Source organism: Anticarsia gemmatalis, chromosome 14, assembly GCF_050436995.1.
Source record: "Anticarsia gemmatalis isolate Benzon Research Colony breed Stoneville strain chromosome 14, ilAntGemm2 primary, whole genome shotgun sequence".
Taxonomy (NCBI): domain Eukaryota; kingdom Metazoa; phylum Arthropoda; class Insecta; order Lepidoptera; family Erebidae; genus Anticarsia; species Anticarsia gemmatalis.
Window position 1 is genome coordinate 11,027,782 of NC_134758.1, and position 16,694 is coordinate 11,044,475.

Genomic DNA, 16,694 nt, shown 5'->3' on the forward strand with positions numbered 1-16,694 from the left:
AATATTATTAATATTAATACTAAAATCGGTATGTCAAATAAAAAACGAATATTATAAAATACGTTATTTTATTTACAATACATTATGTACCTAAGTTAGTTTCGTTTTCAGGAAAAGATTAAATAACAATTTCATGTTGCGAAAATATATATTTTTAAATGGATACAACTTTCATATTTCTGTATGACGCAGGTGTTTGGAAAAATAAGCCTTTCTTGCTTGTTGTTGTACAAAACTATTAATATTATGGTATGCTGCTATTAATTATTTAATCAAGGTGTTATAAGCTAAAATATTACTGAATCGATTTGCACACATTTTATCAATAAAATATACTGATTTATATAGATTATACATATCATTCGTTAATGTTTTACGTTAACAGAAATATGTCGAAATTTCTTTGACACAATATCCTTATTTTTTTATTAGTTAGTACTGGCGATCCGCCCCGGCATCGCACGGGTTTTTCTTTAAGACCATTTATAGCATGTAGTGGGCTATATTCGCTGTATTTCCACAACACCTGCGTCACATACAACCATTTAACATCGTAACATTATCACTTATAATTTTCACATTGTTCTCTATATTACTATTGCAAATACAACAGTACGCAAATATTGTAATAACTCCACATGTCCTAGTATACAATATGTTATGATAAATGAGGGCAGTTCAACTAATGTATATAGACTAGAGAATGTTCTTGTAATTAATGATCGCTTTTTTCCGGTTTTATGTATGAAAAAACAATATTTTATTGCTTTTTAGGAAGACTTGTGTAATACTTTTGATCAGTGATGTGTATAATACAAACGATCATTGCGCTCACCGGTCGGTAAACGATCAGTGGGTTAAGCAACCGCTGGCGCGATCATTCCATAGATGGGTGACCGCCTTGTGGTATTTAAATCTGTCAAACTAAATCACTAGGTTACGCTTCACATGTCGCCGGCACATATCATGTCTTGGGACTATTTTCCAATAGTGTATCTCTAGAACAATGCTATACAACAGCAATCAATTAGTGTATTAACACCTTTTACATCACAAACCATCGCAATAATTAACTACAAGAACAAACCAGAATCAGCAACATCGATATGACGAATGAAATAAAAACGTGCTACTACCCTAGTCCTCTAGGTCGAGGTTCTGGAGCTCTTCATCCAGGTCTTCGTCGAGGAACAGGTTCTCGTTGATGGGCACATCTCCGCCCGTGTCCGTGGCGGTGGGGGAGCTGTCCTTGGAGCTGTCTTCTGCACTTGCCGTGCCGTTTTCTAAGCCGTGACTTAATTGTTGTAGACGATCTTCTTGCGCTTTCGTGCCCGTATCGTCCACCTGGAGTAAAGATATTATTTTAGTACACAGAGCCACAAAATTGTAGTGGAAAATGAACCGGGACATTATAGACTCGTAGCTGGACATTAATGTCCTGTAATTTGGGGGATAGCCAAGGTGTTTCTCATCTGGTTTCCTATAGTACAACAAGTGGAGGTAAGTCTACCTGCACGCCAAATTTCAGCCCGATCCGTTCAAAGGTTTGGGCTGTGCATTGATGATCATTATGTCAGTCAGTCAGCCAGCCAGTCCTTTGGGTTGTATATATTATTATTTTAAGATATGTCATTTACTATATTTCCTATTTCCAAATACGTGTCGTTCTCCTTTTTATACCGATTTTTCACTGCAAACTTTAACGTTTAAACAAAAATCACAATATAGTGGTGTGTTACCTCGGAGGCCTCCATGCCGATAAGTTCCAGCTGCACCTCCCGGTACTCCGTGACGTCGGTGTCCTCCTCCCCGTAGGTGGCGAGGTCCACGGCCTCGTCGTCGTCCTCGTCGGCGTCGGCGGCCAGCGCGGGGTCGAACGAGAACATCTCGCGCCCCGACAGGCCCACGGCGCGGCCCGCCTTGTAGTCGCTGCGACGTTGCTCGTCCGCCTTGTTCAGTGCCTCCTGCGATACGAATGTTATAAAACTTAGTAGCTGTAAAAATTATATGGAGGGTACAGAATGATTTTATACAGGACCTCTGATGAATGTGTCTGACTGTAAGCTGTGTTATTATTATTCTTACTATACTTTTCGATAGAATAATATTAATTGCAAAGTAAACTTTGCTATTAAATTCCGTAGTTCTTCACAAAGTTCCAAAATAAAAGAAATACTTCATCATTTTACATCTACAAAAAGCTGGCGTATAAAGTCATTTAACAGATTGAATAGAAGAAAGCATTTGTGACACTTTATAAAGAGTAGATAGATCTGATGGTGTCTAAGTGGTCAAATAGAAATACACAATTTCCATGGCAATTAGTACATAGGCTATTTCTGCTTTCGAATATCTCAGATAAATATGCATGAACAAACCTGTTTCTCCTTAATCTTCTTCTTCTTCCACGCCAAGAATGTTTCAAGCGTGATCTTAGTTTGATTAGGTCCTAGTGCTGCTCTCTCCCTCTCAATGAGGTCGACTAGAGAGATCTCATTCTTCTTCTCTTCCAATTTCTTCTTGTCCCTCTTGAGGACGAAGCCGGGCGGCAGAGCGTGTCTGTAGATACACTTGGTACCCGCGGGACACTCCCAGAACCAACCGTATTTTGATTTTTCGACAGCTTCTAAGAAATGTTTGCAGATCTGTAAAATAACAATATAGCTTTATTTAGAGATTTTAAAGTTACTTCTTGGATTGAAAACTTTCTCTGTAAAGATTTTTGCCTTTGTGCAAAGCAAGAACAGACTACTCATACATTTCATTACAGAATACTCATACATTTGCCCAGATAATTGTTGGAGACGATCTTCTAGCGCTTTCGAAGATATAAAGACAAATTCAAACAAAATGGAGCATAATGTAAGAAGAACATTACTGAAATTGTGATTGAAGTATCTAGCATGTCTAGTCACTTATACATATCGACATAATTAGTTGTTTGTACTTGATAGTTGAGGCGCTCATAGCCAGTTGTGCTCACCGGTCGGTAAACGATATGTGGATTAAGCAAACGTTGGCGCGGTCATTTTATAGATGGGTGACCGCGGTGGTATTTGAACTGAGCGTCTCCATGTTTAGGAGGGCACGTAAAAAGTAGGTCCTGGTTGTTGTCAATTAAGATAACAGTCGTTGAGCCATGTCAAAGGCCTTTCGGGCGGCTTGAACTCTGACACTAGGTTGACCACTAGCTATACAATAGATAGATAGAGTACTTGTATACAAATGGCCCGATTATGATGCAGTTTGAAAACTGATGAATAACAATAAAAAGTTGTAATAGCCTTACAATATCAGTAGTAGGTCTCTGTTTGTTTCCTTCCCCGTGCTTCTTCTCCACCACCTCTTTGAGCTTGTCTTCGTCCCAGTTGTCCATGTTGTCGTCGTCGTCGCGCATGTCCACGTATAGAGAACGTTTCTCTGCCTGTAATGTTAAGTACAGCATTTTATAGAACATTATTCAATCTTTGTAAAAAATAAAATATTATTCCCTAAATTAAACCAAAGTCAATTTCTTTTTGAGTAATTTCGAAGTATATCACAACATTTTATTCAGGATGGATGGAGTCAGGAGGATGGATTCCAGCTCTATCAATCATGTGAATTAGATCATATAAAGTTGAAACATCAAAAGTAAGAAAATTTCAAGAAACAGTCTAAGCAAGTTTGTATTTTCTAAGCTGTGTTAAACTCCTTATTTGCTGCTATTCCACAAGAAAACTTTACTGAGCACTACAACAACACTCTATAAGAACAAAGTTTATTTATTTAATTGAAATTAAACTTGAGTTGTAAATGTCAAGTAAGAGTATAAACTGACCTTTCTTTCAATAGTCAAGTCGTGAGAGAACTTGCACTTGTCTCCCTTGGTACACTGGCCCTGCTTGAAGAACGCACACACCACTGATTTAGGATCAGTGCCTGGAAATAAAACAATAAAATGTTAATAACTTGGTAATACAATAGGATTGTCAATAAAATAAAAAGATGCTTATTTAAAAAAATCTACTTCTACAAATTTTTTTTAGTCTATACCAGCCATTACAAATACACACATAGTTAACATCACACCTTTACCCATAAGGGTATGCAGATGAAAGATTGCCACTTGATACGCACAAACATTATTTGATTTACATCTTTGCTTCTTTGATATACATTGATAAGCTCATTTAAAAATTACTTCTAGTCTTAATTCTACTAATATTACAAATACGAAGTTTGTGAGAATCAGTCAGACAGTTTATAACCTAGATTAACACATAGGTCACTTTTTACCACGGTAAGACTTTTCATACAGGTAAAATCGCCCACGGAAGCTAGTAGACAGTATTTCTTTTAAGAGTAAGTTAAATAAATAATCTACCTTTCTCAACCTTCTGTGTCTGTACAGGCTTGAACAGCATGGCCAGTTCCTTCTGCTCCTTCATCTTGGCCTCCTTGTCTTTCTTCTTGTCCTCCATGGGCTTGGCTGGGTGGATGCCGCCACTCTTCACCTGCTTCTCTACTTGCTGGATAAACTTCTGCTGTTTAGCACCCTTCTTGTTCTTTAGACCGAAGGTTTTGTCCTGGAAGAATAGAATGAGTATTAGTGTGAGTTATTAGGTAATGCTTTCATCTGAGAACTATAGTTATATGGCTTATAGGTTACTGTATAGTACCCATTCCTGTGAGATTTATTCAAAATCAAAACTTTTTTTTTATCCAAATTGGTTGTGGTTTAGGCATAGAGTGAAGACAGAGAGACTACTTTTATTTAAATGTTACACAATTACACAACTCTTTGTTATTCTATTTCTAAACTTCTCTAGTCCAACATGGAGTAAATTTGTGTGTGTACCTACTGCGGTTATGTTATCCCAATGATTTAATTACTTAGTATTTTTACTAAGTATTTAAACAGATTGTAATAGGTAGTCTACCAGTAAGCCTGTGCACATTTGCTTGTGCTTCTACCTGCTTCTAAAGAGTTGTATTCTGCCAACATCCAACAGAATATTTTTTACAGCTTTCATTCAGACCATTCATAATGGCTGGTACTAAATATTGGTTTATAATAATAAGTCCTGCAGCTATTTATCTATTTGTAATTTAAAATTCATAGGGTCTTTCTGAGAACTTGCAAGAAGGCTTCTACTGCTTGGTGCTGTCCCAAATCGAGTCCAGGACTATAGTACGGGTCTACGGGAGTTTTCGGGTGCTACGTTTTCTTAGCCTCTATGAGTTATAATAAATAAATGATGAGTATTTTATCACCTCAATGACTTTCTCCTTTTTCTTCTGTTCCGTCTTCTTGCTGGCCCCGCCGCCTCCGCCGCCGCTTGCTTTCTTCGGTGGCATGGTTATGTTATTTCTCGAAACTTCAAATTAATCCTAATCTACTACCCCTCCTGGATCTAAATTTTAAATAGTAAAATATCCCAGGATTTCAAGGAACTTGTCCCACTTTTCTCTATTTTACACGTATTTCCTAAAAAATAAATATCGTCCACGGTGCACAGCCTGGCATTTGCAGATGTTGTCGCGTTCCAGTTGCTCAAAAAGAACAAATATGACTAATGTTCTTTCTTTGTTTCGCTTTCAAAATATCAGCATCTTCTGTCTCATTTTTTCTCATGAAGAAGCTAAAAGTTTCAACAATTCAACAAAGTTTTACTTGAAATGAAAGACACATTGACAGCTGACAAGTGACATCAGTGTGACAAAATGATTTTTTTTAGTGAAACCGTAGTAACGGAACATATAATTCGTCCAAAATTAAAACTTACATCTGGTTCGCCCCATAAAAATTTCACTCGAAAAAGAATAATAAATAAGCTCAAAATAACCTTAAAGTTATTTTTTTTTAACTTCAAAAGATAAGTTTGAAATAAAATTAATTGGTACTTATTTATTTATTCACACGGTGTCAGACAAAGTCAGATTGGAGTTTTGACATTTCTTGCTGTAGGAATTCTTTTATTGCTAATTTATAGTCTGTGAATAGTGATCATAGTGGTTGGTTGGTTGTTCGTTAAATTCGGTCTTCGCCGTGCGTAAATGTGAAATAAACAGTCGCTTGAATTAGGCCATGGCGAACGATACCCTGTGTAAAATTAAACAGCCCGAACAGAAATAGTCTGTGTTTAATTTTCGTAAGAGAAAGTCATCATGGAAATTGTCGACGTTGAAGAATGCCAGCCCGACCCTGCAGCGGTCACAAGAAAGAAAAGTTTATGGGCTAAAATTAACAATAGGACAACGTACAGTTATTTATTTAACATCGTAATATCGATACTAATGCTCACTTGCCTGGTACTGGTGCTCTACTTCTTCAAAGAATATCTAAAGACGATTTTATACTGGGTAGACGCGCAAGATCCGTGGATAATATTTTTGTTATTTATGGGTTTATTTTTGGTCGTCAGTTTTCCCGTGACGATTGGTTATTTAGTGTTAATAATTACTAGTGGATATTTATTCGGAATTGTTCAGGGTTTAGGTACTGTTTTGGTGAGTGCGAACTTTGGTGTTGCGGTGGCTCACTTTACGTTGAAAGCCTTACGGAACTATCTGCCGTTAGACCGGCTACTGAAGAACGAGACAGCCAGGGCTCTGTTGAAGGTGATATCGGGGCCGCAAGCCTTCAAGATCGTATTCTTCGCGAGACTGACTCCAATACCCTTTGGAATACAGAACACAATATTTGCTGTGAGTTTGTTTGTTTATTTTTTAAGTGTAACTAATATGATAATGACAACAGTGCTGATTGATGAGTCAAGCATGCAAGTAGCAAGCCTTGAGCAGTGTCAAGGTCCCACTAATATAATTAATTTTATCAATGCAATGCTTTATGCACTGCTGATTATGCTTATAAGACAGTTTCACTCCATTTATTTTTAAAGAGATTTTTTTACTATAAATGATCACTAATATCTTTGTATGTATGTATGATAACTTGCAAGGGGATATGATGTGATAAGAAAAGCTATTAATATGCCTATCTAATAAGAAATGAATGCAAAGTTAACATTGAATATATTGAATCATACATTCAGTATTTATAACTGGCATAATAAATTACCTGAACTAAAAATATTTAACAATTTTTTTTAGACACAAATATGGCCATAATATTCTAAACTGACATCAAAGACTATCACTCTGCTTGACAAATAAATACTAAAGTATACATAAGCCTTTTTACCTTGAATAATACTGCCAATTCAATAAAATGTATAGTGGTGAGACTTATTCAAGCAATATATATTTTAGAGGTATTTACTTCTCAGACCTATTGTTATTAATAGTATTATGTTATTACAATACTATTGAAAACTCATAATTAACAATATCTCAGCCAAAACAATATTAATTTACCTGTTAATTTAGCATTAGAATATTCTAACTAGAATTTATAAAGCATGTTATTAAAGCCGAACCATTTAATTGACAAAAAAAAACTTAGCAAAAACAATGCCACAATTCATAACTTTTTATAAATAAAACAAAAAAGTCTGTCTGCAAAGTTCATAGTCCAATTACCATAAACTTAAAAAAAAACTTTTTGCATAGTTGAAATGCTGGTCGGTTGTATAACTTGAGACTTGAGTGTAATAGAATATTTGTAACACCTTAAGTTGTTACTAGAGGGTGTTTTTTAAAGGTGAAGGCTGTTGAAATACCACAGTTATAATCCTTCATGTACAACTGTATGGTCAAGGCTGAATATTATTATGCCATTTCTTATATTCATAATGTCACACTTTTTTTCTAAGGGGGAAAGGCAAGGGTAAGACGTATAATGCCTTTTTTTATGACCACAAACTAAGTAAATATAGATGCCAGTATTTAAATTAAATAAAGAGATTTTTCCTCATAATTAGTTGAAAATTGGTTATCACAAGTCAATTTATTGAAGTGGACTCAAGGCTCCACTCTCAAACTCCTTATTTAAGAGGACACCCTTACCCACCCTTGGACCTTTGCCTCAGTGAAGGGTTAAAAAAATGCACAATTAAGAGGGTTTTTCCCAGGAATTAATCAAGGATGTATTTACTACAATTTAACCTCTTAATCTACAGTAAATTCCCTGCCGGCAACTGTCAATGTTATGAATGTATTATAAATAAACAGATGGTGATACATGTCTCATATATATTTATCATAAGCGGTAAATATGTTAGCTTGTTATGCATATAAAATATGACCTATAAATAAACCATATATTATTCCTTATCAGGGATAAACATATGTAACTACTTGAATACTTTATTTAGTTAAAATTAGCATTTTAATTTAAAAGTGACTAATATTTACGACAATTTTCGTTAATTCTTTACTATATACGACATACATCATGTTTTGCAAATCTAAAAGAGCTAAGAACATTGGGAATCAAAAATAGTAAACTTTTTATACGAAACACGATCAAACAAAAGTTTCTATATAATTATGCATTTATTAAATACTTCATTCATGTAGTCTAGATACCATAATCCCATAATAATAAACTAAACCCATTACTAACCCAGTGCTACTACCGTGCACTGGTCTCCTCTTCGAATGAGAGAGGGGGATAGACTCTCGGCCTTAATCCCGCCACGCCGTACCTATTAAAACATAAAAAAAACAACAAACATCTGGACTACAGACAAACAATAACATACCATTAAAAAAATCTCGTCAATGTATTTCCTAGAAAACATCGGACATACACGCGATATTTTCGTTGCAGACAGTAAACAAAGTGTCATGTCTTACTTTTAACGCCAGTACAAGAACTAAAAATAAAATGACTAGACAAAAAGATTTTCTCCCTGAAGTCTTAGCATAGTTTACGTACACTTTTTATTTCCTAGAGATCCAAAGCATAAGCAAACGGCTTTATGATTCAATTTCTGTCTGGATCGTGAACCAATCCCATTAAAAATATAACTGCATTGAAAAATCACACGCTTCTTTCGTATCCTTAATTTCCACTTTTATTCATCCTTCCGGTTTCATCCTGTCATACCAGTGTTTTCTTTCAAGTACTTTATATGCAACCGAATCAACACGCCATGAACATTTTCTTTCTTTATCCCTAAGATAATTTCCCATACTAAGAATTTATCTTGTTTGGGAGAGCTTTAATACAAACAACAAAAAATAAGACATTTCCAACTTCATGAAAAACCACAACATCAAATGCCTGACTGACGTCTATTTAATATTATCTTAACGCCACTAATACACTGTTGCATAAAGCAAGAGCGGATCCAGGAATCAAGGAGGTTAAAAAGTTCCATTTTCCTGCCTTGCCTATTTATCGGCATTTTGCCGCTGAATTCCTTTACCTTAGTCTCTTTCCGCCTCGTATTTCGGTCTTAAACAAGATCCTATTCAAACATTTAATGTATTTTAAACTCTATGTTATTGAATGCTCATGAGGTGCATATTCTGCCCGTCGCTTCGGTGCCATCGTAAATAAATATTGAATTTTACGACCTTTGCTGCTAGTAATGGCTGGATCTATTCATAGCAGTTCTAGCTAGTCTTCTATTATTCAATCGGTTATGTTTAAGCTTAGATAATTGCTGGATTGTCATTTCTTGAGAAGGAACTGCCGTTTGACCTTTTAATACCAAGACATGATCGAAATGTTTGCAGGATTCCGCGTATTGATTTGGGCTGCATGAAAAATGTAAGCAATGATAAATAGTTTTTATTGCTCTACCTAAATAATGGTATTTTTATTTGATTATCTCCAAAACGTTAAAAAAAAGCTTTCAATTCTGTAATATAATAAATCGAGGTATCAAGTTTCTAAGTACATGTCGCTAAGGTTACCTCTCGGCCTATTCACAAAGGCTTACAACATAATAAGATATTTTTTTAAATGTACTGTTTTGTCGTCCGCAACTTCTCAAAACCACATCCCGTCAAAAAGTCTCGTAAACTAGTTCTTTATCTGTTCGTAAAGCCATTATATTTGGAGCAAACCACCGTAACTTTGTCCCGATCATGAGACCATAACGAGTCGGCCATTATGTTAGATACACCTTTTGTTTATTGATGAAATGAGAAGCCATTGTTATAACGAAACTGATTATGATTGTTCCTATATTAGGTGCTGACGGCTAAATAGGGAAGGAATAATTATTTTGGTCTGAAAAGCTATTTATTAACTTGGTTATTTGTGTCTTTGAATCCTTTTCCACTTTTTTGATATTTCTTTTGATTCCTGTAGAGTCAAGATAAATCATTGTGAACACTGTAACTTTACCAAAGTGTCTTGAAAATCATGTTAAACCGAAAATTGGCTAAAGTAACAACCTTAAGAATTATTTATCTGATGGTTTTACTCAAAAAGGAAACATTATCACAGCATCAACAATATTACCAACTTCACACTAAGGTTTTGCGTGTATAAAAATAATTATTATATGGGTATTTCCCCGTATATTATAATAATAATTATAAGATAATGCATGCAACGCGAAAGTTTTTAAAGTTATAATCAGTAAGCGCAGACTAAAAACATGTCAAATGACGTAGATGTTTACTTTAGTGATTTTAAGACTATAAAACCAGACGAGGTCGTCATTTCGAAAGTATGTAGATACTAAGCGAGTATAAACTCGATTTCATCTAAGTATAGTATGACCAAAGTTGATCAACTAACTAAATTAAGTTACCTGAACCTATTACTGTCCCATTGCTGGTCAAGGGTCTCCTCCCGTAATGAGGGAAGAGTTAAGCATTGAGTCAACCACCAAGTTCGGGACTTCGCATTACTTCAAGAACTGTATTAAAGAACTCTCAGGCGTGCCAGTTTACTTGCAGTTCCAAGCGCAAGCGGTTATCCCGTCGCACGTCACATACCTACACGGAATTGGAAGGTATTGGTATACCAGCCCTTCTGATGGGCATACTTTAGCAATTATCTCAGCCAAAAATATTTAGTATCTAAAATAAGCCATATTAATTAAAATGTTAATAACAAGTGTTAATTTCAATTGTATGCGCGTGCGGCGGTCAGTGACGTGTGTTTGTTTTGAGCCGTCACTCAGACCGGCTCTCGGCTGATAACGGAGGTAATCTGTTTCCTCGTTACTGAGATAATTTGACTCGTAGACTGTAGTTTGTAACTGTTTCTATGTGGAGTTTTTTTCTGCTAAAAGTATAAGAGAAGTGTAAGAATATTAAAGCGAATGGCGTTTGAGTTACTTTAAAAAAAAATGGTTGTAACATCAACTAATTCCCTTTTTCGGTATGTTTTTGGGAGAAAACATGCAGTGTCGCCCGCATGTGACGTAGGATAAGGACAAGCATTTAAAGAACGTCTTATTGGGAATGGGAAGGAAATTAGGTATATTACCCGATTACCTTATTGTACCACAGAATGTGACTGCAATCTTACTAAACCTTTTTCTATTCGCGATCTCTACTTAGCATATAACTTTACTCTCACGTTAAAGAGTATTGCTACTTTGTCTTATAGTAGCACAACTTTATTGGCATATTAATCTTCCTTTTATGGAACGGTTGCTTAAACGCCAGTTCGTAACAGTCGTAACCACTTATGTTCAGCCGGAGTCCACGTAAACCAAGTTAAACTAGAAATATTATTAAACTACGTAATTGAATGCATTATTTCACGCCCAGTGGCCACGCGAGCGATACGTCTATCATTTCAGAGAACCACTCATTAGCGTATTTGTTACCTACTTATTTATCACTTAGCGGGAATCACTCATCGGTAGACGATTATTTAGGTTATGTAACACTAAATATGGGCGGTATCTTAATTTGTAGTTACTATTTAGCATTACTGACATTTTGAGACGAGTATCAACGTCTGTCTGGATAACGGATCCAGTCCAAAAACGGTGTCCATCTACAAAACAAACATGTACTGGATTCGCCAGTGTGTCTGGATTTTATCAACAGGCGGAAATAGTTAGGCTGTCGTTAAATATTTAGCGCAGGAGAAGATTGCATTATTTACCCCCTGTTTCTGAAGTAGGTCCATTTAGCGGTAGTTTATCTATTCAATAGTGTTTCAACTCATATAAAAAAACGCTATTCAATGGATAAACTACCGTTAAAGTACTCAGAAACCGGGGGTTACTGCTAAAGCTACGACCAAGAAGTTCAGATATAAGGTATTGCTCAAGACATCTATCAAAAAGATATCGGAGTTAGACATAATTATCCCCGATAAACTCGCATTTAGTTGATAACACAGGTCAACCCGGCGACAGAATAATTAAAGATTAAAATAATCTCGAAAAAACGTAGATTTCAATTACGCAGTACTAATCTAATTACAACACAGTTCATTAGTTCGAGCAACAAAATGAAACAATATCGAACTATTAATTAACACTAGCAACATCAACTCGCGCGTAAAAACGCCGCAATATTTATTTATACTAGAGGCCGCCTGCGATTTCGTTCGCGTGGAAACCCTTGTAAATCCCGATCCCACGGGAACTTCAGGTTAAAAAGTAACCTATGTGTTGTTCTGGGTCTTCGGCTACCTACATACCAAATTTCATTGTAATCGGTTCAGTATTATTTACGTGAAAGAGTAACAAACATCCATACGTACTCACACACTTTCGTATTTATAATATTAGTAGGACTATAATTGGCGGGAATGCTCTATGCTTTTAGCTGTAATAGTAGAACGACATGAAGCAATTACAGTGATAAATACATAATTTGATGAGTGCAGATAAATGGCTGTGTCAGTCAATTGACCCCGATATGTGTCAAGATGACAGCACGAGTGTAATCCACTTTGCTAGTTTGACGTATGACGGTTATGACGTGCCGTGAGTGACTTTAATAGTTGATTTTATTTGATTAAAAGATGGATTCAACTATGTTTGTTGTTACTACAGTAAAGAAACTGGTTGGAGTGTAATTTCTTAGATTGACGTGTATTAACTAATTTTGAGAATAAAGTAAAAATGTGGCGTTCAACACTTTTGGCGTCGCCTTTTTTCCCTCCGAGTATGTTCTCAAATATAGAAACATATACTTTCCAATTTAAAAATATACATGCATCAGTTTTATTTCCTCTTCAGGTACTTTAAAATTGAAATTACACCGTTAAGAAGCAAAAAAATCAACCTATTACAGAGAAAACGCTTTGTAAAATGCAGTTACGTACAAACATAAGCCTCTTTGGTACTATAAAACATTTACAATGTACTGGCTTATCCAATAAAATTCAAGTGGCCTGTGGCACGTTCGTATTGCGGCTCATACCGGTGCATACTTGGCTGCACCACCACGATGTAAATGTCAAAGGATCATGCACGTAGACCTCCACGGCCTGCAGCCGACCTATTTTCGTAAAAGGATTACTTGCTGTGCTGCAGAAGGCAGACATTTTGTTACTACAATCAACTTTAATTGACGGTGACAATATAATACGGCTACATTTTGTACTGTCCAGTTTTTCGACAATGTTGCCAAAATGGACCAGCATTTTTGGAGTATTTTACTTTTCTTTTTTATGCTGCGAGTGGCATTGGTTTCTACATAAAATCGTAATGAATATGTACTTTAAAGCTTATCTTAAAAGTCGATTAATAATTCAATCAATTTTTAATGGAATTGAACTTAATGTGTTTTTTATTCCATGGTATTGTTGCCAATATATTGCGACTTTTACTATTTACTGCAGCCATAGGAAGTCGCATGCTATACTCTTCGAAGGCTTATATTTTCTGCATCAAAAGAATGCCAAAGAATGAAAACTCGTGTAGTATATTTTTAAACGCAATCTTTTACAATGACTCACATAACTATACGAAAATAACTACATTAGCGAGATGAATCGATACTTTTAATAAAAGTTTTTAAAATAGCATGTTTACGAAGTCACATGTACTGTTGGATATAAAACTACGCCCACGTAATGCGTAGAAGAAAACATGTTTGTGCAGTAGCCTGCATTCTCACTATGTTGCATAAGTGTTAGCACTATCTATAGGAAAATTGCGAGAAATTGTGTTATGTTGATAAGTTTTCTATAAAGTATGGTTCAAAGACCGCTATGATAGGAGGGATACTTTGAAACTGGAAAAGGGGGGCTGTTATTGTAAATTGTGTTAAATATTATATTGTCTGTACCATATACCATGCCATGCAAACACACGCATAAAATATACCATCACGTGCTGATCTTTCTTCGTCTTTTGGATTGGTGTCGTGATCCTTATTAGCTAGTTGACTGCGGAAGCCAGCAACAAAATCTTTGATGATGTAAAGTTACTATCTGATGACTTATAACGCAATCGAACAGCATTAGCTGCATGCATCTGCGACAAAAACGATAATGATACATTATACATTAAGGAGTATTCCCCAAGCCTCACTTTGCTAGTGTAGTGGACTCAAGGCCCCCTCCCTCGTTGAAAACCCTTGCCGAGCACTGGGACAGTCAAGGGTTAAATAAGGTTTTCTACGTCCTGAACCTACATTTTCTGCAAATTAAGCTATGGAAAATAAGTTGCTGAAAATGCAGGCGCTAGAAAAATTATGTTGAAAGATGAATAAGTACTTCAAGTAGGTACTTCATTCGCAGGTTTATGCCAAAAACAAAATCAAATCATTTATTCATTTAGGTCAAATGCTGACACTTATGATAGTCAATGATACAGAGAGTGAATTTACCGCCAGTTCGGAAGGGAGGGTCAATTAGAAGAGCTGGCAAGAAACTCCTGGCCTTTCTTATTTTGCCGTTCTGTTTACCCCCAATACGTAAGTGTGACATTTATACACTAACGTGTTCGAATTCTTCCACGGTTTAAGGTTAAATGCATACGTTTTCGTACCGTTGTGGCTAAAAATAGTTTTAGTTTACGAATTTTTCAGTAAGTGCAGTCTGCAGTGCTGACATTAATGTTTCAGACGGTGTTAGTGTTTCGCGATGGCCGTGGGTGTAAGGCACCTAAATCTTCGAGTAGTCTATTTAGGAATAAATATTGCAACTAAAATAGAAACATTATTATGTGTTGCTGATATAATAAAACTGAATAACTTATTTTTATTCGTTTGGACGCGTAAATTTGTAAATTTCCAGTTGGATTTTAGAACTTATTTTTGTTGCTGATATTTATGGGAAAGGCTAAACTGCTTCGAAATACGCGAGCGAAGTAATCTACGTGTATGAAACTGCGATAACTATTGTCGAAATAAGAAGTAATAGATACACTTGTCTTCATAGGACATGTAACTTGATACTATCTATCAGAAGCTTACAAACGATCTGTCTTGCTAATGAACGTCTTGAAAGCTCTGATTAGTTATAAAGACTGTTGTCTTTTTTACTGATATATACATTTTCAAAACTGATTAAAAGTGACAAATCTATGTATAAATAATCAGAGCTTACACGGCGTTTATTAGTTAGTGTACAATAGTTTCTAATATTTCATTTTAAAAAGCCCTTTAGTACTCATAACCTTGTCAATAATGTGATGATGAAGTGCGTCCATTTAATAAACGGTTCTCGCACTGAAACCCTCTTGGCAATAGACTAATTAAATTCTGCCGCAGTGAAAGCGACATACTGGTAGTGAGCGCCCTAGATACCACGAGAACAATGGGTTTAATCATTGTTATCACTCTTCTGTACGCAATCATACGTGTGAGCCGATTATACTGCAGTTTGTACTATGATAACAGGCTAAGGTTGGTGAACTAATTTGTAATAGAAGTGGTTATGAAGCAATTCCAGGTATCGTTTCATGGGTTGAGAGTCATTTCTGATTGTAATTTTTGTCCGGGATATTGGTTTGTTAAAGACTTCTTCAAACATTGTATGACCTTCTAAGTTTATTAACACGTTTCTTGAGGGCATGTGACTTGCAAAGTACTACTCTATTGTAGGGCGGGATAGCAGGATAGCAGGACAGTCATGGATGGATTTAAAAAGACTTCTTCTGACCCAAGAATAATAGGCTCTGAGTTGAGAATTTGTCTCATCGATGCTAAACAAATGAGAGCAGCAATCTAATTTTTTTGTCATGCAGAATTTTACGTCCATGAAAATTTACCATGACAATGCATAGCTAATTTGTTAATTCTTTTTTATTTTCAAGTCGATTATTAGGTACCATAGATTTTCATTTGACCTATGTATCTGGCAAGGAAATTGCAAATCATGTGGTAAAAAATTAACATAAGTTCGGCCCTCGCCCTCTTCCGCCTCGTTACCATCGATTAAATCCCTGCTTTGCACCAATCAGCGCATTCCACCCTTTACACCCCTTATACCATATATAATAAGGCCTTTTGACGTGTCATGGTCATTTAGGTACCAAGAAATACGACGTTTATGTCAAAATATTCGTCCTTCACTTTTGTTATATTTCCCATGAATAAAGGACTCCTTTTTCTGAAGGTTATACCAAGAAGTTGGTAGTTCTTCCAATATTCTGTGGCATATGGCTGTTCTACGTACTTAACTAAGGGCAGGCCTTTTGCCATTCAAACCGAGCTTGTTGCTACTGAGATTTCAATAACCTGTGGACGTGCCAAGTCATTCAACTTGAATTAGCATCGGTTTCAATCAAATTTGTCAAAAAATTTAGAAATGTATTATTGTGTTCTTCTTCACAACTCCATATTTTACCATCAATATTTAAGGTCAAGGGAAGAACCACTATCTCACTGAATCCGATTAATTTCTATGCACAGTAAGTAAACTA

At 35.8% G+C, this 16,694-nt stretch overlaps 2 protein-coding genes across 2 annotated transcripts in view; one reads left to right on the forward strand and one right to left on the reverse strand.

Annotated features, from left to right (window-relative positions):
- Positions 1–51: 51 nt before the first annotated feature.
- On the reverse strand, positions 52–5,544 carry LOC142978530 (zinc finger CCCH domain-containing protein 15 homolog). Its single transcript, XM_076123010.1, has 7 exons — positions 5,257–5,544; positions 4,367–4,568; positions 3,821–3,921; positions 3,290–3,424; positions 2,379–2,645; positions 1,740–1,964; positions 52–1,344 (listed from the first exon to the last, which is right to left on the reverse strand). Exons 1-7 carry the CDS (start codon positions 5,338–5,340, stop codon positions 1,138–1,140), a joined length of 1,221 nt encoding a protein of 406 aa, XP_075979125.1. The 5' UTR covers positions 5,341–5,544; the 3' UTR covers positions 52–1,137.
- Positions 5,545–5,991: 447 nt separating this feature from the next.
- Positions 5,992–16,694, forward strand: part of LOC142978183 (transmembrane protein 64) — a 43,205-nt gene continuing 32,502 nt past the window's right edge. Inside the window, exon 1 of the mRNA XM_076122513.1 lies at positions 5,992–6,690. Within this exon, the coding sequence (XP_075978628.1) occupies positions 6,151–6,690 (540 nt within the window). The 5' untranslated portion in view covers positions 5,992–6,150. The remainder of the gene's footprint in view (positions 6,691–16,694) is intronic.

Coding starts and splice junctions, on each gene's coding strand:
- LOC142978530 (XM_076123010.1), bottom strand. CDS start 5,340: ATGCCACCGAAGAAAGCAAGCGGCGGCGGAGGCGGCGGGGCCAGCAAG. Junction 3,425..3,820: donor ACTTGACTATTGAAAGAAAG/GTCAGTTTATAC, acceptor TTAACATTACAG/GCAGAGAAACGTTCTCTATA. Junction 1,345..1,739: donor TCGGCATGGAGGCCTCCGAG/GTAACACACCAC, acceptor TCTTTACTCCAG/GTGGACGATACGGGCACGAA.